This window comes from Medicago sativa, chromosome 4, assembly GCF_051527215.1.
Source record: "Medicago sativa cultivar Bolivia chromosome 4, Bolivia_mono, whole genome shotgun sequence".
Lineage (NCBI taxonomy): Eukaryota > Viridiplantae > Streptophyta > Magnoliopsida > Fabales > Fabaceae > Medicago > Medicago sativa.
Window position 1 is genome coordinate 23,874,046 of NC_140752.1, and position 26,754 is coordinate 23,900,799.

The following is a 26,754-nucleotide window of genomic DNA, read 5'->3' on the forward strand; positions in this document are numbered from 1 at the left end:
ATGGCTGAAAAATCCGGTTCATATAATCCATAAAAACTGCTGGAGCATTAGATACACCAAAAGGCATAACCAAAAATTCATAGTGTCCGTAACGTGTTCTAAAAGCCGTTTTGGACACATCTGAAGATTTGATGTGAATCTGATGATAACCCGATCTGAGATCAATTTTTGAGAACATTGATGCCCCCTTAAGTTGATCAAGCAAGTCATCAATTCTTGGCAAAGGATACTTGTTCTTGATAGTTACCTTATTCAACTGGCGATAATCGATACACAGTCTCATGCTACCATCTTTCTTCTTGACCAACAACACTGGTGCACCCCAAGGTGACATACTAGGCCTGATGAAATGCTTCTGAATAAGCTCTTCCAGCTAAGATTTCAGTTCCTTGAGTTCCAAAGGAGACATTCTGTAAGGAGCTACTGACACTGGTTCCGCTCCCGGAATCAGATCAATAGAGAACTCGATTTCCCTTTCTGGTGGTAAACTTGTAATATCGGCCGGGAAAACATCCAGGTACTCACTAACAATTGGAATATCACTTGGATTCAAATATAACTCGGAAGTCACTGTGAGCATAACATAAAAACCCTTATCCTGAGCACAAATAAATTGAGCCATCTGGTACGTGTGCTTAAGTAATTCTGACAAGGCCACTCCTTCCACCGTATTACCAGTTGGCATGTAAATACTCTTTTTCGCACACCCTATATATACATGATTGGCTGACAACCAGTCTATTCCTAATATCACATCAAGTTGCTTCATCGGAAGACATACTAAGTCTAGCTATGTAGTAAGTCTTACTAGATACGGTGATAGGACAATTTTCACAAACATGGTTCACTATAATTCCTCCATCGGTGGCCGTAGTTACCATCATAGGGGGATTTAATAACGAAACAGATAACTGAAGAGCTTCCACACATTGAAAAGAAATAAAAGAACATGATGCACCACAATGGAATAAAACATTAACAGGATTCTGACCAAGAAAGCACGTACCACCAATCAAGTCTTCATTAGCCTGTGCCTTCTTCCTATCCAATGAGTACACCCTGCCTTTGCTCATTGTGGTACTCACACCTTTGCCCTTGTTCGCTCTAGTTGGACAATCTGCCATAAAGTGTCATTTCTAGCCACAAGCATAACATGAATCGTCACCTATCTTGCATTGCCCAACATTGGTCCTTCCACATTTCCTGCAAACTACAAAAGGGTTGGATGAATCCATCTGCTTCCCCTTCTGAGGAGACCCCTTTGGTTTCAACTTATCATGATGTCTATCAACAAAATTTACCCTACTTCTATAAAAAGATGTGGTACCCTCCTTAACAGCTTTATCGAAACCTCGCTCGGCTTCCAAACTATTATGCACCATCTCGTCAAAGCTTGTCAACCTTTGTTGACTAACCACATCATAAAGTTCACCCTTCAAAGCATGCTTATACTAATTCATCTTCCATCTCATTGCCTACATACTCATTGTGAGTAGAGTAATGAGACAACTCTTCAAACTTCTTGGTGAAATCTGTCACCGACATACTACCCTGCTTCAAATGAATAAATTCCTGCTCCTTAAGAACCTTGTATGTCACTGAGAGATACTTCTCTAACATCACTTGCTTGAAGTTATCCCAGTTTATCTCCATGCCACTAGTTACCATGCGGCGTCGAGCAGTCTCCCACCAATCTTCCGCCGGACCACGAAATTGATTAGTCGCAAAGATAACCTTCCCTTCTTCGGTGCAATCAGCCATACGAAAAATCCTTTCCATATGCTTAATCCACCTTTTGGCCTCTGGCGGTTCACCGCGACCATCAAACTCGAGAGGATGGTTCCGATTGTACTCTCGGAAAGCTGGATTCCCCTCAACTAGAGGTGGTGGATGTTGTTGATGCACACCCGGACCTTGTTGCATGACGGCAGCCCACTGCAACTGGGACTGAGCATTCTGCTGAATTTATTGTTGCATCATTTGCATCATCTGTTGATTCTGTTGCATCATATGTGCCCACATCTGAGCATCAGGGTTAGCATTCTCATCCACATTCTGATTAACTCTTGGCCGGCCTCATCCTCTTCGTGCTCCAGACATTATCGCTCTAACTGCCATATTTAAGTTAAAGTGATCAATTTTAACCAAATATAACAATGAGGACAAATATCTTAAACTCAAAAAGAACGACTACTTGGATTGTAATATTAATGACCCAAGGCATGATCTGGAACGACCTGCTCTGATACCAAATTGTAACGCCCACTTTGAAAGAGTCTAGAATATTCAAAAGTGCATTAAAACTGATATTGGATAAATTAATTATAAAATACAGAAACGACATCAAGTCGAGAGTTTAGACACTTTAATATCCAAAGTCATATATTACATTATTACACACCAAAGTTTGTCATACTAGTCTAGTTACATACGTACATAACTAAACATCCCTTAATATAACATATGCATCAACTATAACAACACCGAGTCGATCCCACGCAAACACGATCATTCCAAAGCTTTTTCTTTAGCTTTTCCTCGAGAACCCTGTGAACCTGAACAAATAAGGAGTTGGATGAGACACAATGCCTCAGTGAGTTCTATCTAGCCCTAGGCTAGTGATAACCTTGGGGGAAAACCCACGGTTACCACGTGTCTAAAATTACAACCTGACGGTTGATTATACGTGCGTGGTCTTTCTTGGCCAGACGGTAGTGCATGCTAGATCCGTCATAGTTTCTTAAATCTTGCCAAAGGTCTTGCTACTCTATATGTGTCATGGCGATCAAGGGGAAGTCTAATATATCAAGATACGTTCTATGTATCGTGATCTATACTTCATGACACGACTCAAAGTCGGATGATTATGTAAAACCTAGCTCTTCATTGACTTAACTTTCTTTACTTGCTTTCTAAACTTATACATAATAAAACATCTTATTCCATGCGTAAGAATAATACATGTGTTCAAACATTAAGTTAGAGGTTAGCGTTGAACAATCAAGAATATCTGAATTCATTTTACGGATTAGTCCCGGGTGGAGTAACCCCGGAAGTTAATCCCTTACTACCGACAAAAATGCCTAGCAAGGGCGTACCGGACTCCCTTAGTGACGTGCGGGTCCCTTATGGTTTACCCCATTCCCCTTGGAGAACCTTTTATATCCAACCTTGGAAGGAATACAAAAGACACGACACCTTTACTTCTTATTGGTCTTAACCATATATCATTCTTGTCTTGGCTTACTTGCTTAAAATTCTTGTGAATAGATATATAATCGTCACATCTTAACATAAATAATTCATGCATGACTAACTAGTTCTCGACAACTATGTCAAGGCTTTATGTACATTCCCTTACTTGATATATATAGTTCACTACCCGATTCTAAACTTATAACTTCTCTCACATACCATGCATTACTCGATTAGTTAATACTTGCTTCTTAATCAAGAAATTCATTTCAAAATATATATTCAATAGGATCTTGGTTTGAGGGGTTCATATTTGTAAAAAGACACCACGGAAAAAACCGTCTCGCGAATCCCATGTCTGCCTGAAGCAAGCAAAACAGTGAGATTTCTCACTGCCTTACTCGCCTAGGCGAGTGATTCTACATGGGAGGCGAGCAGTAGCTCACCGTGGCAAGTTGGGGGCGAGTAAACTCCCAGTTCTGGTGGTTTAGCTCGCCATGGCGAGTAGTTACTCGTTGTGGCGAGTTATGCAGTCCAAGACCCTCAAAAATGGTATTTTTGACCTAAATCCAAGTATTCCAAAGTGTATCATGTCTCTAAGGACCATAAAAGACCTGTAAAACCTTCACCTAGCAAGTATTAACAAGATAAGTAAGCATGGCATGAAAAGGGATACAAAAACACTATGTATAAACCCTAGAAAAATATGTTTTCTTGCAAGCATGATCACACAAACCCAAAGGGTGGAATCTAACTAAGAACTCACCTAGAAATAATCTGAAGATAGCTCACAACCTCAAGCCTTTAACAGCAAAACCTTAGGAGCAAAACTCTAGATGAGAGAAGTCTAAGTTGGTGAAGTTTGCTTCCACTTTCTTGCCAACACCTTGATGAATCTTTAATCTTGCTTACTCTCTAACTTAGAGAAGGATTGAGAGAAGCTTGAGGGAAGAATCAAGTTTTGGGAAAGAGTAGTGGTGACTATTTCTAGAGAGAAGGGAGAGCAAAGAACTTATGGTAACCCTAGAGAGAGAAAGATAAGAGAATTGTGAAGAATGTTGGTACCAACATGCTTAAGTACCAACTTAGCGTGAAAATCCAAAAATACCCCTTTGCCTTAAACGCGTGCATTTTAATCGTTTCTAGATATTACCTCGGTTCCTAATAAGCGGGTTATTACATAATAGAAAAAGAAAGATAGTTCAAAAGTTTGTGTGATAAATCATAGCGATTACCATTAAATTAATATTATTTTTAAGTGTTTGTAATTATAAAAAGAATAGTATCGTGATCCCTATTATTATAATTTTAATAATTTGTTTGATGTTCATATGGAGGAAACATGAAATTATTATAATTATACATTTAATAATTTGTTGGATATTCATATGGAGGAAACATGAAATCTATTGTTTTTTAACCTAACGGAGGAGTATGTGTATAGCATTTTTTTCGTAACTAAAATTTAATAACTAATCTATTTAAGCACTAGAATTTAATAACTAATCTATTGTTTTTTACCTAACGGAGGAGTATGTGTATAGCTCCATTGCTATTTTCGTAACAAAAAGACAATGGGTTGAAGCATATCAAACCTTTTTATTTGTTTAACTTATAAATCTTTCAAAAAGTTAAGGCTAATAGTGTATAAAATGTCTTTATAGTTTCTAGTAATGAGAATTTTTTTAATCTATTCATGAACCATTCGTTTTTATAATATATATTAATATAGATCCAGACTAATGCTTAGTGTTTGAATAAGAAAAGGTGAGAAGTTATCAAATGAATAAGAGATAATATCAAGTTGTTAATAGTGTGAGAAAGTTTTTTAGAGGTGCCACCTAAATATAATACTTGCATAAGAACAATTCAAGCTTAGATTACAAAGATATATAGATATAGATAGATAGATAGATAGATAGATAGATAGATAGATAGATAGACAGATAGATAGATAGATAGATAGATATATAGATAAAACTTCCCCAAAAGAATGTGAGTATAGTTGGACAATTTCATAAGATGCACCCAAATTTACTCTTAATTGTAGGAAACTCAATTGATGGAAAGTAGGAAGGTCAGCCAATTCTATGGTCAAGGGTTTAATTTTCATGTAAATCATCAAAACATGATTTTGACTCTCCAATTTCATGATCATCAAGAACATTTTATTAGAATTTTGAATAGATGTGTGTTTCTACAATTAGTTACCAAGCATACTTGATCTTATAAGAAAATATAAAATTAAAAATATAATAAGAGAAATTTCTCTTATTACAAAGACACGGATACTTGATCAAATTAAACTAACACCTATGGATAAATATTCTTACTTTCTCTTGTTTGACCCTTTAGGATTTTTGGTGTTGAGAGTTTTGAGTTTCTTGTAAGATCCATCCAAATCCTCCTTCATCTTATGGCAATTAGTTGAGAAGGAAAAATATCTAATTGTTATAGCAACAACCACATGTTGGCTTGGAATAAAAATGAATAAAAAAATATTCATTTTTTATGCATTTTTAATATGTTTCCTTCTACATGTTTAGTGAACTCTTGATCTCATAACAATGTTAAATAAAAAATAATAATGAAAAAATACTTTAATTTCAATGAAAAAAATACAACCACCATTTCATATATGAAGCGTCCTTTCAACAAAACTCTCCCTTTTCCCAAAACCTGTGTATTTGAAATCAAAGAAAAAATATCCATTAGAGAATACGAAAAATTATAGAAATAGAAACACACCCACACAAAGCTTGAAGAGAAAATCAAAACTATCAAAAAATGAAATGGAAGAAGAAATGAAAAGGATAACATAAGCAACATATATATAAGCTTAGAAAAAAATGAGGAACTTTATAGTAAACTTGTGTGTGTAAGAGGATTGATTAAGAATATGAATAATTTTAAAATGTAACCTCTCAATTTTAATAAAATGGATTACAATGCATTCATTGTGTAACTTGCATGAAGTGAAGTAAATGGAGTGTTTTTGCAACTGATGGGAAATGAAAGATAGATAGTAAGGAATGGCTAGTAAAGAATCAAGAACAAAAGAGAGCCACGTGGCATAAGTATGAGAGATTAGTTAGAACGGGGGGCCATTGGTAAGGTGACACATAGGAAAAATGTAGCTTAGAATACATGTATATAGAGATAGAGATAGAGATAGAGATAGAGATAGAGATTACATTAATTGAATAGGGAACTTCTACAGTACACCTCACAAATTGAGGTGTATACCAGTACTCTTCCTTCATAAACTTATAAATTTGATGATCATTATATGAAATAAATAGTTATTTGTCAACAATTATATTTTAGAAAACGTTATCTCATGAGAAAAAACATCATTTCATTATTTATATGAATTATATTAAATTTTTAACATTTTCTCATAAAAAATAATCAATATTCTTTATTATGAGCAATAAAAATTCAAAAAAAGTAAATTTTATTTCATCGACACTTTTGATAAAGAAGATTTAATTATTATAATTGTCAATGATAGAAAATAATTATTTTTTCTTCAAAAAAACAACTAATTTAATGCTTTGGTGTACCGGTACACTCAAAATGTTGAGTGTACCATAGAATTTGCCGATTGAATATGCTTTATAAACTAATATAAACTATGAAAATAACCAAATGTAGGAGTTAGATATATGCAGTTTTACCTTTACCGTTGAGCAATCATCTGCGAGTTTGTGTGAAAAGTAGAAAAAGGAAGAAGGGGTTTTAGGGGGCTTATTTTTCTTCAAAATATAAAACCCTCCTCATTTCGGAGAACTAAAAATTGTATTGGAGGAGGGTTTGGGAGAGTTTATGTGAATTCTTCAAATTTAATATATGTTGGTAGAATTTTCTTAAAATTAAAAATATATTAATCATAAACATTTATTTATCACTCTCTAAAAAAACACTCTTTCAAACAATGTGAAAGATTTATCAATTTTCCCCTATATTTTTGTTCCCCCAAAGTCCTTCATTCCCATCCACTCCAAACTCATAAGTTTATGCAAAAGGTTGTTCTTGTGTTTCCAGAGATGATTGATCGCACAGTAACTTCAATCCTAATTTGATATTTTACATTCATTTTTCTATAAATTGTTCCATCACCAAAAATATTTTGAACTGACACCGTAATTAACATATATATGCTATTTTGGTTGGTTATAAATTTCCTTTCTCATGGTATTTCTACCATACTTTCAGTACACAACTAAACAATCTAATGAAAAATGAAAAGGTATAACTTCACTTTGATAAATAAGTTCTGACAAAAAATAGAAATCTAAATGAATTTACTTTAATTAAATCCTTTGTCTAACAAATATTATGCTAGAATTTATGTCTCTCAATCTGTGCAAAACAGAATTTGTTCAGCAAGACAAATTACTTTAAATGCAATGACCCATAAGCTCAAATAAAAAAACCAAACTCAAACAAATTACTTCAATCATCAAGAGGACACTTGAACATGCTGTTGGAAAAATCATCTCTGCAAAAAAGAGAAAAACATTATTTTCAAATATGCACACTCATTCCTCATAATGAGCTTTACCTAATCAAATAATAAAATTACAGTATATCAAAATGGATACATGCACAGTCATAATTAATATTAACCTTGTTCATGAGACTAGTGAGCTTGAAAAGGAAAAGGCACAAGTTGCTTGAATTTGGTCGTAGCAAATTTATCAGAAATGCAATATCGACAACGGTTTTCCATCTCATGTAAACACTGCTTTCAACAAGGGTATTGTACTGATAAATCTTAAGGACATGAGCAAAGTTCATGAAGCTTGAGTTGCTAGACCTAAAACTGATGAAATACCAATGCTTCGCGTCTTATAAATTATAACATTTCTCATTAAGGTTGTTCAAATGAGGTCAGACACAGAAGAAAAAAAAATTAGAGAAGAGAACCAATCCTGAACTCAGACAAAAATTAAGAAAAGGATGAGACAAAATGCTACTCCTAATAACGGCGGATAAGTAATCAGACAAAATATTCAACACATTATATTCTTATGAAGTGACAAGGATTTAAAGGCAACATACACGAAGCAACAAAAATTCAAACAAGTAATTCCAATTTTTGCTGCTGTATTGTCTCTACAGTTATAGACAATTGCATCGTAGGTATCATCATTTGCCAATATCAATGTATCACCGTTCTCAGAAAGATGCAATGGCAACAATCTAATCCGTCAAATGAAAATAAATTCTGATAACTAATTTTAAATAGTTGAATCCAAGACTCGTGAACTCCAAAATCCTTCATCTGCCAAATAACATAATGAGTTCTCTTGAAATCATAAGAAAAACAAAGACAGTCCATCATAACTGCAAGTGTCGGCTGATAACATGGCACCTCATCAAAACCTTGAGGCAACAACAGCTGAGTGTGTGACTCGGTGGAGAGATCAAGCAAAACAATCACATACTCATCAACAGTTATACCATTAAAATATCTGCATGGGCGGATCTACATTGAGGCATGGTGTGGCAGCTGCCACACCAGATCCCAGCCCAATATTTTTTTTCATACCCATAACATAAGGCATCTGATTGAACTGAGGGAAAGTGGAAAACACACACAAACAAAACCAAATCGCGTTTCTTTTCTTCTCTACTCTCAGAAACAAAGCAACGATTAACTTCTTCTCTTCTCACAAACAAATCACAACCTCTTAACAAACAAATTGCAAGCTTATGTTCTCCTCTTCTCACAACAAACAAACAAACCTCTCCTTCTTCCACTCTCAGCAGCATCATTTTCTCTCTTCCACTCCTTCAAATCTAGTGTATCTCTCGGTTCTCACTCTAAGTCTAAGCCAAGGTAAGTGAAATAGTCAATTGATTCTCTACTTTTTCATTCATTATACAATTGCTTTTTTAGGGTTTTAGAATTGTGAATTGAGAATTGAGTTTTTTTTAGGGTTTGAATTGGAGATTTTCTGTTGTTCTGCAATGATAGATTTGAGACTATGATAGATTTGATTTAATATATGTTTTGGTTCGAGGTAAATAATTGAGAATTGGTATGCTTTCAGTTTGGGCAAGGACTGCTAAGGTACTGCAGGTTGGTTTTTTGGGACAGTTTTTTGGTATTGATTGGCGGCCTGTGAGTTTTTGGCTGTTAGGCGCGGCTGTGACAAATTTTGTGGGATACTGTTGTGATTTTTTGTTGTTTTAACCTCCCCTGTATCTTTGTAATTGGCTTAAGTGTTTTGAATTTTGCTGGCAGTAGGGAGGCTTTGCGCCTATTCTTTTGTTCCTTATGGTTGTGCTTTCTTTGTAGCTTCTCTTGCCTATTTGCACTCCTTGTGCTAGGCCTTATTGAATATGCTGTTTCAAAAATTGATTATTGTTACTACTTGTTTATGATAATTGATTATTGTAGAATGATGTTTATAGGATGAAGAAATTCTTTCCTGTGTTGTCCAGAGACAAAGCTAGTTCTTCGACTAGTCAAGCATCGAACACGGATATTGCTCCCAACTCGACCAATGAGGGTATTATTTTTAGTATAATTTGTATTATAGCTTCTTTAAAAAATTTGCCACACTAATATGAAATGTCTAGATCCGCCCCTGAATATCTGTGAAAGTAATTGCGAAGGGCCAACCAGTTAATATTACCATTCAAATGCACACAGGTACCAATCTTATAAGGTATAAACCAATAAAGTGGAACCAGTAAACATTTAATATTTCTCCAAGAACTATTCCCAATGCTTAAAACTTTCACCATACCTATTGTTGCACCACCGTTGTCCTTATCCAACTTCACACAAAACGCTATCACCTTATAAGTTTCAGTCATATAATCGTAACCAAATAAGAAGTATTACATGGGGCTAAAACAAATTCAGATTTTGTCCTAGTGGCTGGGTTCCATAAACAGAGCCGTTGACGAATGGGTGAAGTATTTTGATCAAGCAAGCATAGCAATCCATTGCATGAACCAAGAACTCGCCAACTACCGTTACTGTCAATCAATCGATAGTAAAGATCGTAGTAAATGGTGATTGATGGATTCTCATGTAAAAGAGAAACTAGGAAGGTTAAGATATATGGTTCATTTTCGGCGTATCGGTACGCAGAGACTGCGAGTTGCGGGTTTCGTTCCGATTTCTTGAGATGGATTTTAACAAAGCTAGGATCAGAGATGAGAGTGTTGAAAGATTTGTTGAGGCTCCTAAACCGCATAAGAGGTTTCACTGGGAGACGGGAGATGATTTCATCGATCAGTTCGTCGGGGAGGAAAGCCAACGTCATAGTGTCTTCCATTGAGGGGTTCCTACCGTTCCAGTTGAACCCTAGCCACAGATTTCAAAGAGAAGCAGCATTATATAGTACCCTTTAATGATCGAGATTTTTGAGAGAATGATCGAGATTTTATTTGCTAAAAAAAATAAGGGTTTAATGGTGGTGGATTGACGGTACAAAACAATTTTGCACACACGACCAATCAAAATATTTTAAATTGACATGTCAAAACAAAAGAATCTAATTCAATTTTATTTTGATTAGTCCTACTTTAAAAATTTGAATCTATATTTCCCCTTAAAAAAATGAAATATTTTCTTCCTATTGTCCCTTTTATTTATCATCAAACTTAACTTAACCTAACCTATAATCGCTCAAATATTCCCCACCTTCACAAATTGATCACCCGCTGCAGCACCCAAAATACCGTTGCAAAGAACCTCTCTCAAATCTTCACAACAATTGCTTTTTTCCACAATTTCAACAACAGTTGCAGCCAATTTAAATTTATCGGCTCATGACAAAGACCACATTCGTTGTTGCTTGAAGTCTCTCTCCATCGTCTCAAAACGGTTGCTCTCCGTCTTCTCTCTCACTATATGTTATCCAACCCTCCGTTTCCTCCCTCACATCTTCCAAAGGTTCACCAAACTCACCTCCTTCGATCTCACACACTACCTCAATGCACTTTTCTCTCAAATCTTTTGCTTTCCATTGAACCTCACACAAGGTGGATAAGGACTGATTTTTTGGTGTGGCTGAAATTATAGTATTGAAAGAAAAAAAAATTTGCCCAATGAAATTAAGAACTATGTATTATTATTTCACTTAAAGTAACAATTTAATAGTTTTATAGCCAATTTTATATTATATATATGGAACTCTACAACCCACGCAAATAATATAAAAGCGGTCCCCTTGTAAAGAGTCACTACAACGTTATTTTTGCACTCATTTTTTACCCTTTTTGAGTGGGTTAAAACAAATGATATTGCTTAACTTTTTTTTTGAAAGAATGATATTGCTTAACATGTCATGTCATGTAATTTCATTATATTCATTATCATAATAATTTGTTATATGCATAATAAGCACGGGTTAGAGTCTGGTATAAACAAAAAAAACCCTACTTTTAAATTTGAATTTGAACCTATTATTTTCTTTCGTTTTCGTTTCGTCCGGGTTTATATCACACTTAACTTAACCTAATAATCCATCAAATCTTCTCGATGAAAAGGCACGGGACCTCTTTCAATTCTTCACAACTATCAGTTTCTTGCATCGAGGTTGCAGCTGATTTTGATTTACCTAATGATTGCTGGGAATGTATCATCACATTCCTAAAAGACGATGACGACCGTAGCCTTTTTAAATCCATCTCACTCGTCTCGAAACAGTTTCTCTCCATCACCAACTGTCTCCGATCATCTATCACTATCTATACTCCAACCCTCCCTCGCCGCTTTCAAACCTTCGAAACCTCACCTCCCTCGACCTCCCCTGGTACTACTACGATGACCTCGATAGACTTCTATGCCAAAAATCTCTAGTTTTCCATTGAATCTCACATAGCTTAATCTCTCCAACAAACTCAATATTCCAGCAAATGGGTTGCAAGTTTTTTCTCAAAATATTACAACTTTGACCTCGCTCACATGTTCTAACATTGAATCTATCCATAGCACTGATATGTTCCTCATTGCAAATTGCTTTCCTTTACTTCAGTAACCCCGAAAAGTTTCATAGAAAGTAGGCATCATGGAGGATGGATTAGAGGCTCTTTCATTGGCACTTTTCAAACTCCGCAAAGTTAATATCTCTCGTCATCACTACATCAATGAAAAATTGATTCTCTACTTGTTTAAGAACAGAAAGAATCTCGAAGAGGCCATCATGTTTAAATGCCTACTATTAACCAGCACAGGCATTGCTTCCGTCCTAATTGAGAGACCAACATTGAGGTCTTTATCCCTTTCCCCTATTTCCAATTTGGAAGTGTTCAAGTTCCAAGAGTTCGCTGCTCCAAATTTCATTGACATGTTGGTGAGTTTGAAGGGTCTGACTTGTCTTGATTTGTCGCGTTGGTGTATTTCAGATCAGCTTCTCTCCTCTATTGCAATGGAAAGTCTTCCATTGAGGAGACTTTCCCTTGGACATTGCACCGGCTAGTTATTCTGGAATCTTTTGTTTATTATCTAAGTGTCAACGTATCCAATATTTGGATCTTGGAAATGCCAATTGTTTTGTAAACCCTCAATTCAAGTATCTCTATTTGGCTGACAATTATAGTTTACGAAATGAAAATATCATCATGTATGCTTCAATTTTCCCCAATTTGCAGTTGCTTGATTTGAGTTAACTTGTTGTTATGCGATATCTGAAAAAAGGTATTGGTCAAATTTTAAGGAGATTTTGTAATATTGAATTTGAGTTGAGTTGTTGCTATAGTTTTAAGGATATCTGAAAAAGTTTTAAGGATATCTGAAAAAGGTATAGGTCAAGTTTTAAGGATATCTGAAAAAGGTATTGGTTTCACTATAGTTTACGAAATGAAAAAGGTATTGCTTGATTTGAGTTGTTGCAAGTTTTTTTGTGCGGATACTGACTACATACATCTCTAATATTGAATTTGAGCTACCCTCATGATATATAATTAACTCTAGAATTTTTTCAGCCTGAACTCCATAGTCAAAGAACTTGGAATTGTAGCTCACACTCAAGAGAAGCCATTGAATTGAAATGATATGGTTAAGAAAGCAAGAGGCAATTGCCAAAAGACACCGCATGAGGCAATACTCTTCAAAATTCGATGATTACGTTTTATAATTTCATCCCTACGTAAATATTAGTTTTTGGTTTTAGTCCCTCTAATCACAACACTTATAATTGGTAACTTATGAATTTGAAGGAAGAAGGTGTTGTTTGTTTTGATGAGGCTGAAATTGCATATGAAGAAATTGGGGTTGGAGATGAAGCAGAAGAAAATAGAGGTATGAAGAAGGTCTAGTTTTTAAAATTCAAATTTTGGTGTTTACATTTTTTCAATTTCATCCCTATGCAATTTTGCGTTTTTGGTTATGGTCCCTTAAATCTAGTCATTTATCATCTCTCATGCCACATAAGCTTGTTTTGCCAACTCAGCAAATGACATGGGTGCCTCCGTTAGCCAGCACAACTTTTTTATAACGAAAGTTGACGTTAGGGATCAATTTCAAAAAGTTAACAAGATACAAGAGCTGTTTCGCAACAAGAAAAGATACATGGACTAGAAGCAAAAACACGCCAACTTGCAGGGACCTTTTACACTTTTAAGCCTATTAAATAAACAAAATACCAATTGAAAATGTGTGAGGCAGGGTTTCTTGATTAGCATTATAGTTTGTGTGTGTAGATTTCACATAAAGATGTCTTGATATAGTAGAAAATAATTTGTTGGAAGGCTATACAATAAAGAGACAATCAAGAAAAATACTTAGCAGAGGACACAAAAATGCCACCAGAACCAACTCTTGCACTACTTAGTTCAGTTTCAACTGTGAAAAACATAGAAATTGTCTCTCAATCTGTGCAAAACAGATAGAATTTGTTCAGCAATACATTATTTAAAAACACACTAGCTAACTTGCATTAAACTGTCTTCAAATGTAATGACCCATAAGCTCAAATAAAAAAAAACCAAATTCAATCAAAATTAACGCCACTTGCAAATGTCGTTGCACAAACCGTTTGAGAAATCATCACTGCAAAAAAGAGAAATATTATTTTCAAATTTGCATACTGATTCCTCATAATGTGCTCTTACTAATTAACTAATGAAAATACAGTACATAGATATGGATACTATTTCAAATATGCACACTCATAATCATTATTATCCTTTTTAATATCCATAAAATGCAACTAATTGCTAACACCACTTTCCTTCACCTAGGACAAGTATCTTAAACATAAGGATGAAGAAAGGTTCACATATTCAAAAGAACATCTACATCAGACTAGTGACCTTGAAAAGGAAAAGGCACAAGTAGCTTGAATTTCGTAGTAGCAAAATGTATCAGAAATGCAATAACGACAACGGTTTTCTTCCTCATGTAAACACTGCTTTCAGCAAGGGTATTATAAATCTTGAGGACATGAGTAAAGTTCACGAAGCTTAAGTTGCTAGACCTAAAACTGATGAAATACCGATCCTTCGCCTCTTAAGAAAAGGAGGAGACGATATGCTACTCCTAGTAACGGTATCCATGAATCACACAAAATATGAACAAGCTAAGAGGATAAGTCATCGGACAATATTCAACATAGTCTATTATTATGAAGTGACAAGGATTCAAAGGCAACATACTCGAAGTAACAAAAATTCAAACAAGTAACATGTGGAATAAAAACTCACATTCAACGAGTCGAAACTAAACTTTCAACGTAACTTCTGGCTTGTGGCCAAAGTATTCGATTAGTAATTCCAATTTTTGCTGATGTATTATCTCTACAGTTATAGACAATTGCCACGTTGAGATCATCATTTGCCAATATCAATGTATCGCCGTTCTCAGAAAGATGCAATGGCAACAATTTAAACGATCTAAACTTCATTATTCTATAACCGTCAAATGAAAATAAATTCAGATAACTGATTTTAAATAATTGAATCCAAGACTCGTGAACTCCAAAATCCTTCATCTGCCAAATAACATAATGAGTTCTCTTGAAATCATGAGAAAAACATAAACAGTCCATCAAAACTGCAAGTGTCGGCTGATCAAATGGCACCTCATCAAAACCTTGAGGCAACAACAGCTGAGTGTGTGACTCGGTAGAGAGATCAAACGAAACAATCACATATTCATCAACAGTTATACCATTCGAATATATTTCATAGTAATTGCGAAGGGCCAACCAGTTAATAGTACCATTCAAATTCACACAGGTACTATTATTATAAGAGTGAACCCAATAAAGTGGAAGCAGTAGACCTTGAATATTTCTCCAAGAACTATTCCCAATGCTTAAAACTTTCACCATACCTGTTGCATTACCTTTGTCCTTATCCAACCTCACACGAAAAGCTATCACCTTATAAGTTTCAGTTAAATAATTGTAACCAAAAAGGAACTTACTATAATTACGTGGGGCTAAAACAAATTCAGATTTTGTCCTAGTGGCTGGGTTCCATAAACAGAGCCGTTGACGAATGGGTGAAGTATTATCAATCAAGCATAGCAATCCATTGCATGAACCAACAACTCGCCAAATACCGTCACTGTGATTCAATCGATACCAAGCATCGTAGTGAATGGTGGTCGATGAATTCTCAAGTAGACGAGAAATTGGGAAGATTAAGAGATGTGGTTCATTCTCGGCGTATCGGTACGCAGAGACTGCGAGGTGCGGGTTTCGTTCCGATTCCTTGAGATGGATTTTAACAAAGTTGGGATCAGAGATGAGAGTGTTGAAAGATTTGTTGAGGCACCTGAACCGCGTAAGAGGTTTCACGGGGAGACGGGAGATGATTTCAACGATCAGTTCATCGGGTAGGAAAGCCAACGTCATGGTGTTCCTGCTGTTCAAGTCGAACCCTAGCCACCAATTCCAAAGAGAAGCAGCATTATATAGTACCCTTTTTTGATCAAGATTTTATTTGGTAAAAAAATAAAAGAATCTAATTCAATTTTATTTTGATTAGTCCTACTTTAAAAATTTGAATCTATCTTTCCCCTAAAAAAAAAAAATTTCATATATCTTCTTCCATCGTTTTTGTATTGTCACTTTTATTTATCATCAAACTTAACCTAACCTATAATCCCTCAAATATTCCCTACCTTCACATTGATCACCCGCTGCTGTACCCGTAATACCGTTGCATAGAACCTCTCCCAAATATTCACAACAATTATTTTCTTTCACAAATTCAACAACAGTTTCAGCCAATTTAGGTTTACCGAATGATTGCTGGGAATGTATCTTCATTCACATTTCTCAACAACCGCTGATGACAACGACCCCATTTGTCGTTGCTTGAAGTCTCTCTCCATTGTCTCAAAAGAGTTACTCTCAGTCACCAACCGTCTTCCATCCTGTCTCACTATATGTTATCCAACCCTCCATTTCCTCCCTCGCCTCTTTCAACGGTTCACCAGAATCACCTCCTTCGACCTCACACACTTTGGCGGTGACCTCAATGCACTTCTCTCTCAAATCTCTTGCTTTCCATTGAACTTCACACAAGGAGAATCGAGAACTAATTTTTTGGTGTGGTTGAAATAATAGTGTTAAAAAAAATTCTATTTCACTCAAAGCAACAATTTTAATAGCTTTATTTGGACTTGTATATGTAACCTTAACACTCACTAATTTTTTAAAAAAAAAAAAAAAAAAAAGAGCCGTCGACCTCCACTAACAAATTATATGTCACATAGGAAAAGTTAAGCTGTGACTAATTCCCCTCAAAGGTGGAGTAACCTTCATTCATTACCTAAAACTTTTTAACAATAATTAGCCACCTAATATACATGGACAATAGACATTTTCCAAGCAGACGATTTAATATGCATTGCTGGTGTTTCCACTAAAAATTGAATGTTGATGTATAGATTGATAGTGGGAAAAGAAGCATTTAGAATTGTTAAGCCACATACAATCTGTACCTCCTGGTTTTCATATTTGAAGATTTGCACCTTTTGGTTTTGTTGTGTCAACTATATTTTTTAAGATCGAAATTATTCTGATTTCAAGTCTTTTATTTCTTTCAAATTAAACAGTCATATTAATATGAACCCTGATCACGGAAAAGTAAAGACAATATATTTATAGTTTAAGAAGAAATAAGCTAGTATCTAAAAGTTGTGAGTTTGTGCATGAAATCAATAAGTTGCCCAAACATGCTTGGTGCTCTTGAAGCAAAATCACAAGTCTAAATATTTAGAACAAAAATAAGTAGAAATCAAAAAAAAAATTGTCCTCTTATAGGGATTCATACGACTGGAATTGAATTAAACAAATAAATAGATATATAAATAAATAATGTAATTTGTTTTTTGGTGACCAATAACAAAGGTATAGACCAAAACAAAAATAACAATACCAAAAAAAAAAAAAATCAAAACAAAAATAAATAAATAAATACAAGCCCTTTTATTACAAATTTCTTAAAGAATTTTACTTTAAGAATTTCACAAATGCATATATTTTCCCTCTTTTTTTCACTTAAGTTATACAATTTTGGGTATTGCAGTAATCAATTTTCATCTTTTCCAACCACTATTGTGACGTTTTCCCCCTTATGTGACATTGATTAATTAGATTTTCTGGTGATATTGCTTGATTATATCGGGTTTAGCGAGGTTTTCTGGTGATACTGTTTGGTTATATTCGGCTTCCAAGATAGTGGCTTCATGAGGCTGAAGCAACACGGAAGCTCATGCAATGTCACTGTTGCATTGATGCTTGAATTAGAGATGTAAGAGAAGGATGAATTCGTGCCGTTCTTAAGGAGCGACTGAAATTACTTCCTTCAGCATATTCTTCCCCCAGCGGCCACCTTGGGCGTACATCATACTGAAAATAAACCAATGTTTAATAAAATCAGTAAGAGATTGATGAAATGTGAACATAATATGCAGCACATGTTGAATTTATGTTGCCTGCATAAATTTATGTTGCGTACATCATACTGCATAAAAGGATCGGTTACAAATGGATATAACTTTCTTAGTTTAAAAAGCATTAGCCATATTTCCTTTTCGCAAAATAAATTTATTATCCAATGCATTTAGAGAATCATAATAGGAAAGGAAATTCATCTGATTTAAAATTCCTTCCGTTCATATAATTGTCGGTGTTTAGAAAACATACCAGAAAGTCTTCTGGTTCTTCTGCAGGAGGTGGAGGATCATATCTTCCTACGCGAAAGTGCTCAATACCAGTCCAAGCAACCATTACACCTATTCAGTTAAAAAACAGTCCATTAAGATATTAGCTTTAATATAACAAAAGATTGTTCAATGTTTTATACTCTTCTATGAAGAATTGGGATCAGCTATGCAAAGCTTGCAAAGAAGCACAACCTAGATAGAGTTAGCCTTCATTGTTAAAACCAAAACAAAGAATAAATTATTACCATTGTCGGTACAAAGCCGGGGAGGAGGGCATACTAGTTGAAGGCCATTCTTCTTCACAACCGTATCAAGCTGAGCCCGAACATATTGATTTGACGCAACACCACCAGAGACAACCTGCAACAGACAAGACGTAGAATGGCATTCAGTTATGACAAGACGTAGAAGCATTGAAGTTATTTCACACAAATCCTGAATTTTAGATTTCAAACTACCAGATGTCTTATAGAAGGCTCCATCTTCAATGCCCACTGAATTGCTCGTTCACACCTTTCCTCAAGATGTAATACTGCAATTCGCTGCTTGACATGTAGAAAACAGATTAAATAAGACATAACAAAAGACATGAGTTAAAAGGTAAACAAGAGCAGGGAAAAGCTAAACTTCAGTCATAAAATTTAAAGGAAGTCATACAACAGAAGTATAACTAACCTGAAAAGAAGCGGCAATATCAGCTCGTGACAATCGATCTTCATTACTTGCCGAAGAAATAGGAATTTTGGCATCACTGTGAATAGCACATATACTCAGAAGTCATAAGTCTGTACAACAAAACAAATTACTTGCCATATGCAATCTATATTATTTAGTTATCTAGCAGGCCAAGACTATTGGTCTAATGAAATATTAGCAATAATTTGACTGCATGAGAGAAGTGTAGTATTAAACAGATTGTGTAAATCAATTACTTCTTCAACAAAGAAAGTTTTCATATTAAACATGTGATGTTGAAAACAACATTAGACGAAGCGCTTGTGATAAGAAAAAGGACAGATAATCTATTGGGTTTGACATTGCTCCATCGTTATAAATAATTTTCCTATAAACTATTTATGAATAACAAATCTATGAACTTTTAACGTACATCTTTTTGGACTCAATTGCCAGTCTTACTTGGGTTTTTAGACCAGCATAAGAGAAGTTGCAATCCTTATGCTGCCTCATTGGAACCTACAGCAAACAATGTAACAAACTTAGATCACCAATAGAAGCACAACAGCGGTCGTGGTAGTGTGAGGAAACAATACATGTTCAATGTAGGGAGAAACAACAATCAAAAGTGGAGGGGAGGGGGTGGAGAGGAATATAACATGATACAACTTACAGAAAAACTGACTGATTTAGCATTGCCCTCCTTAGCAAGCTCCTCTATAGCAGGACCACCACTTCTCCTTATATCAAGTCCAAGCCATTTTGCTGACTTGTCATAAGCCTCACCAATAGCATCATCTATTGTAGTTCCAAGTTGTATGTATTGCCCAAGATCACGTGCAAGAATGAGTAGATTGTGTCCCCCTATAAACAATATATGTCATTACCTTAAGATAGCCAAGCGTACCAATACATAAATATACTGAACAATGACTGTCAAATCAGAGGTTTTCAACAGACTGGACTGCTCAGAAACTACACCTCAAGAACCATCTTTACATATAAAGGTAAGCACATATAACAACAGTTCACTTCAATGTGAAACTGTCTCCAACTTTAGGAGATTATTTGGGAGGGCAACACAGGAAGAAGGCAAATTATTGAAGGGGAATGATGGTTGAGTAAAAGTCATATTCCTTCGTATTAGAAGTTAAGGATATGAAGAATATGGAACACTTATAATTCTAAGAAAAGCCTAGGTCTGTTCTTTCTTGTGTACACGATGAACTCTTGTCTGCAATCAGTCTTGTCACGAAATTGATTTAGCAACAAACCTTGTTCATGTTTGTTGGCTTTGTATGGTTACCTGTGAAGTATTCATCGGTCCATAATCAAATTTTGGGTTCTTCCACTTCCCCAATTTGAACCCTGCATGGTAAACCTTTCTGTGTCTACCAGCCAAATCATCTTTTGTAGTGGATGTGTCTCTTGCTCTGGTTGATTCCTCTGCCTGTTCTCTCAAAAGTAGCATGGTTGCCCCCCCAAGAAAGGCAGATCTCGTCCTAAGTGCAATAATTGCCACAATGTTAAACACGTTATTGCAGGTGTCATCCTCCTACATAGCCAATGTTGAACAAACGGCTCCACCTGCAATTGAGTCCACTACGTCAACATCTAATCCTTGGGCACCCCTGGCCCAACCAACCATCTTTCATGGTCTATGCAAGTGGGATGAGGAACGTCATGCCTTGGTTCTACTGCTCAGGGAATGTTCTAAGTATATCGAAATGAATAGCATTCCCTTGCCAGCTGTATCTCACAATGCGCGTCTATTTGTTTTACAGGTAAGGGTGAGAAGTCTATGGCCTAACCTTTATCAAGTCCAAGCCAAGCTAGACTTATCAGTTAAGGCTGTTTTAAAAGTATGTATAACTAAAAAAGGTTAGGATTTAGGCCATTCAAAGAGCCTATTAGGCCTACCAAGCTAATCTATTTAAGTAAATATAAATAATAATTTTTGTTTTTATAAATATATTAGATTTTGTACATTGTCTAAAAATCAAATGATTATTGACCATTTCAATAATTTATGCATATCAGCCTACATAAAGATTCGAACCTATAGTCTTATATAGAGGTAACTTATGTACTATTTAAAAGTCTAACTGCAAAATAGATTATCATGTCAATTAAATTTTCTAAAAGGTTAGGTTATATGTTCAAAATAAATTGCCATATAAACAAATCAAACCTAGACTTCATAAAATTCAGTTTGACTTACATATTTTGACCCACAGCGCCTTTTAATTGGGATATTAGGCTAGACCTGGCATTCAAAAATGCCAAGTCATGGCTACAAAAAGCCTATAACAGATAACAGGCCAGGCTTGGGCCATGAGTATTTTTGGTCGGCCCAATCTATTCTCACCCCTGTTTACAGATCATCAAATTTACTGGATGTAGCTTGACCAAAAGTACTTAGCAACACAATCAAAACAGTGAAGGATCAAGCAGGAAATAACACTAAATCAAAACTTAATCTGTCCAAAATGGTACAGGTTTAAAAAAATGAAGCTGTATTATGTGGAGCTTATTACCCACAAACGCCAGAAAATACAAATTCCTCGAGAAGTAAAACTAGAAACAACAATTCCACAACCCAAGGAAGAAAAAATGAAAATAGATCAAGTTCAAAGAAGAATACTAGCATGACTGAAAATAAGTAGGGCCATGACTAAAGATAAAACTCAACCAAAAACAGGTGTACAGGAATATTACCTGAAATAAGTAGGGCCATGAACGGGAACTGCAAATCTTTCTCAATTAACCTGAAACCAAAGATATGTATGTCTCTCATGAAAAATAGTACAATTTCCTAAAGAACACACAAAAGTGCAGAAAATTCTAGAAGCATAACATACAGAAACCGAATCACAATTTTAAATAGTTTAAGCATGCCTCTGCATCCACAGGAAGAAAATGACATTAATTAGAGAGCCACTATGGCTTTACCTAGCCACTAGAGCATGAGCCTCCATGTGATGGACGCCAACAATTGGTAAATTAAAGCCCCCAGCAATTCTCCGAGCCTTCTGCACCCCCACTGCATTGTACAAGACATGGACAGATGGATATGTAATTGATGACAAGAGTTCCTCTAAAGCATACAGAAGATCAGCAAATGAAAGATATGCCCTTCAATGAGTACTTTAAGTCGGAAATAGGCACCATGCCTAGAGTTTGAACAATCAGATTTGAATATATAGGCTTAATGACGTCTATGTATTATTAAGATACAGATACCCAACTTGCATGTTAGTGTATTTTTCTCTGGCAGGGCAATTTAGTGCATGCAGCATCATCTAGCAGCTTCTATATTGGGCACATGTATAAATGTTTGAGCTGTGCAACAGAATTTTGTTGTGCTGAACCCTAACATTAACATTGATTACTTAGTTTTAGTCTAACTTATTTAAACTTTCTAGTCCTTTATAAATAGAGTAGTTATATTATTTTGTAACTTATTCTGATGTATAAAAATAGATACCGATTCAAAACGACTTTCTCAAATTATGACTAAAGTTTCCTTCACTTTTCATCGCTTTTCTCCTTTGTCGATAAACAATATTGCAAAATAAGAGCATCCAATAAATTGAGAAGAATCGTTTTTACTACTAAATAATGGCTTTGTAGTATAACAAGCAAACTTGGAAAATCACAAAGAAATAATTTCATTTTGTTAATATTTTAGCTACAAAAGTTCAATTAATGAATATCATCAAGCGACATATATATTATTATTTTTTCACAATGAGCTTCCCAACTCTAACAGGCACTTTCTTGCTTATTTTAAGGAAGAGAAATGTTATTTGTACAACTATTTTGTAACAACTTTTGAACAACTTTCTCTCTCATACTCACATTATGTTTTTACTCTCTCTCTTCCTTTTTTTTCTCTATTGTTTTTGACCAATAAAAAGAGAGAAAAAGAAGGTTGTCACCAAAATGGTTGTTCAAATATCATTACTCTTTTTAATCCATGGGAAATGGAATGAAATATATTTAAATTAAATGATATCATGTGTTGGAAATATTGATGGTGAATTAGTATGTAATAGGGAAATATGGGAGTTAACGTTCAACTGGAACGATTGGAGATATAGTTCTTGTGAATGTTAAATGTATTTACTCTTTTACAGAACTTTAGGTGGAAATAGATGATGAGTGTTCTAACTCAATGAATTCACAGCACTTCTTTCTATAATTTATGTAAGTCTATTCTTAAAGTTTCGTAAGTTCGAGTATTACCACGAAGGCAGAGACTTAAACCCGGACCAATAGTAACAGCAACTGCGGTAAGATCCTTCTCAGTCATATAAGCTTTATCAAGGGCATTTTGCACAACCTATAATTAAAAGTAAAAAAACTATCCACGTGTCAATAACTCAATAAAAGGGGAAGCCATATTACAAATCTCTTCCTAGTGGCACTCAACAAACATTATCCTAGGGCCCAAAGTAACTCGAAAGTCAATAGTATACCACCAAGTTCTGTTTAAAGGAATTGGATCAGCAACTTCGACAAGCACTAGTCAGATGAATATCATCGAAGTGCTTATAAGTTATATGCAATACTTACAAACATGGAATACAGATATATAAATATAACGGGGGATTGGGTAGCTCAACTGGTTTGAGCTAAGGGATAAGGAGTCCGAGGTCCTGGGTTAAAACCCAAACAAAGGAGAAAAACTGATCTAACAACTATACTAACATTTGTCATTCAAAAAAAAAAGATATATAAACATAACTTGCATAAGGTGACAAGAATAGATGTGAGTGACAAAACATGCATAAGGTCACCTCATATAAAGCCTCGAAGTTCGTACAATTAGATTAGTATATAAGGTCACCTCATATAAATCTATTTAAAAAAAATAATTAGATTTGGGATATAAATTGTCTGCCCTGACCCATAACAGATGTGCTCAATCAAGGATATATTAACTGCAAGATAGGAGTTTTGTACCTGGTCTATCACTTGCGAGTGAGCTTCTTCTGCCATTTTTGGAGCAACGCCTCCATATTTCACAAGCAGGTCTGCCTTAATGTGAAGAAGTTACACAGTTAGAAAGCATGTTTATGTTTAATAAGTGATTAATAAAAACATCATACCATCAGTGCCTAATCATTAAGCAGAAAGTGAAATTACCACAGAATAATACTATTGTCCCCCTGCATCTTATAGTAATTAATAACTGTCTCAGAAGTACCAAAATCAATTCGACCAAGATTGGTTTTGTTACTAGTTCAGACAAGATTACCTTTTGCAACATGTATTATTACTTTATTAGTAATTTTACTCCATATATTATCATCTAACTATGCTTCCATATCTCATACTCTCATCGTGTTCTTACGTTCTCTCTCTATTGCTTTGGTTTTCGTGCTAATACCTACCTTTCTTTGTATATATTTGGTTGTCTCATAAGTTGTCTCAACAATGGTTGTTCAAATAACACCCATCATTCAAAAACTATGAAGAACTTGCACATGCATGGACACCAGACACGACACTGACACATTGACACTGGTAATTATTTGAGAAAATGATATAATTGAATGTAATCACATGCATCGGTGTCAGACACTGACATGTGTCGTACACAGGACACATCTTCGATCAGAATTGTCGGTGATATAGAGTTCAAAAGGCACAATCTGATAGGACACTAATTTAGGGCCTAATCCCAATAACCAAGCTGAATGGAGGGAATAAGATTCAGTTAAAATATGCCTTGAATTTAAGGAATTTATGTTATAAAAGAGAGGGGTAGGGGCATGGCAAAGTTATTCAGAAATATGTTTAGAGTTTGTTATGAGAATTTTCTCTCAGGTAGGAGCTTTGCTCTGGAATAAGAATCTTTGACTCTGGTTTGATTTATCTTTTACATTCTATTTTCTGTTTTGCCACCATTGTAGAGCTCTTAAGCTCATCCATTTACATTCAATATATATAGTTGTTACCTTAATTTTCATCCTATCTGATATCTTAGCCAATGCAGCATGGAAAATGCACTAGAACACAATTTTCAATTTATCACGACCATAATCAATTTTTCTAATACCAGATATCTGCTGCAATCTAATTGCAGCAAAAAAGATTTGTCAGAAGACATTTGGATTTAGCTTCTTAAAAGGAAAGGAAAAAGCACCAAAAAAACAAACATTTGAGCTAGTTTAAATGATATTTTCAACATCATCAACTTTGTTGCTTCTCAGCTAGCTTCTCCACAAGTGTCTAAGTTTAGTGACCGTTCGGTTTTATTTGGATTGTTGTAGAGTTTATTTTACTTTATCCTTGTCAAACTTGATTTTAGTGAACATTCTGGTGTTTGGTTTTTATCAGACAAAATGGATTGTCTTCATGTTTGACTAGAGTTTATAAAATGTATCTTTTGCATTAAAAAAGCCAGAAAAGTAGCAAAAAGAAAATTAATACATAAAAACATAATTCTCTTTATTTACTACTTATGAAGCACTAAGCCACTACACAGATACATAAATCAGACGCAACAACACTGACACATAAACACCGGTAGTAATAATACTAATAATTTAAACAATAGATGTGATTGAATGCAACCATATAACACCAACACATGCCGGACACCAAAAACAGCTTCAATCTGAAGTGTCATGGTACATCAGTTTCCAACTCAAACAACAACCAAGTCTTATTTCACTAAATGGGGTTGGCTACATGGATCTATCATATACCATATATTTATTCAACTCATTAATCTCTAGATTTTTTTTAATTGTTTCTCTTTTAGTTTTTCTACGTCTTCCCCTGCCTTTAGTGATTTGCCTACTCATGTAATCTACTCGCCTTATTATATGTCCAAACCACGTAAGCCTAGTTTCTACCATCAGTTTCCTACTCTAAACTAAGTTAGTATAAGGGTGCGTTTGGGAAGAGGGTTTAGGAGGGGAAGGGAGGGGAGGGCTAACATTTCTTTTTTAATTTAAAGACATTATAAAATGATTTTTAAAAAATTGAATTAACAACATGATAAATGATCATATAATACTTCAAAAACACTTAATTTATCTTTAAAAGACATTTTACATTGTTCGTAATTTAAAAAATAAAAGTGAGCCCTCCCCTCCCTTCCCCTCCTAAACCCTCTTCCCAAACACACCCTAAGTAAAATAATGAAATTAAATGTAGCATCGACACTTTTGATCAAAGGTGTGTCTGGTGTGTGACACGGGTACCAACACTTCTGATCAAAGGTGTGTTCAGTGTCCAACACGTGTCCAACGCTTCAATTTACTGAATTCTTACATACTACACATGAAGCAGCAAAACAAAATTACTCAACACATTAAATACACGTACCTGAGAAGATATCACTTGGCTCAAAATTTCACCGTCACTTCTCACCTAAACCAAAAATAAATAAATAAATAAATAAAATAATCGATAATCTAAATCATACCGCAAAAAAAAAAAAAAAAAAAATGAAAAATAAAAGCTTACGATAGCGGCGGCAGTGTCGTCGCAGCTAGTTTCGATGCCCAAAACGACAATATCTCCATCGCGTTTTGGAGTTCGGTTAGGGAAGCAAGAGACGCTGCGGGTAGAGTGTTTATGGGGAAGATGAATTCGGCGGAGAGATGTGAAGAGTGAAGGTTTGGGAATGAAATTTACGCGGGAAATTGTTGGAATCGCCATTGTAGAGAGAAAAAGTAACATTGTGTTGTGTTGAAGAAGAAATGAGTTTCAGC

The 26,754-nt window shown here is 35.0% G+C and overlaps 2 protein-coding genes and 1 pseudogene across 2 annotated transcripts; all 3 read right to left on the reverse strand.

Annotated features, from left to right (window-relative positions):
• Positions 1–7,653: 7,653 nt before the first annotated feature.
• Positions 7,654–10,496, reverse strand: LOC146927136 (F-box/kelch-repeat protein At3g06240-like; annotated as a pseudogene).
• Positions 10,497–14,870: 4,374 nt separating this feature from the next.
• On the reverse strand, positions 14,871–16,108 carry LOC146927137 (F-box/kelch-repeat protein At3g06240-like). The gene has a single exon (XM_085708129.1). The coding sequence runs from the start codon at positions 16,023–16,025 to the stop codon at positions 14,871–14,873; it is 1,155 nt and encodes a 384-aa protein (XP_085564255.1). The 5' UTR covers positions 16,026–16,108.
• Positions 16,109–17,459: 1,351 nt separating this feature from the next.
• Positions 17,460–26,754, reverse strand: GCP1 (glycoprotease 1). The gene is made up of 13 exons (XM_085700505.1): positions 26,507–26,754; positions 26,366–26,410; positions 23,990–24,064; positions 23,270–23,366; positions 21,974–22,064; positions 21,740–21,789; positions 19,695–19,885; positions 19,455–19,540; positions 19,022–19,097; positions 18,805–18,888; positions 18,592–18,706; positions 18,327–18,415; positions 17,460–18,029 (listed from the first exon to the last, which is right to left on the reverse strand). The coding sequence occupies exons 1-13, from the start codon at positions 26,720–26,722 to the stop codon at positions 17,901–17,903; spliced, it is 1,344 nt and encodes a 447-aa protein (XP_085556631.1). The 5' UTR covers positions 26,723–26,754; the 3' UTR covers positions 17,460–17,900.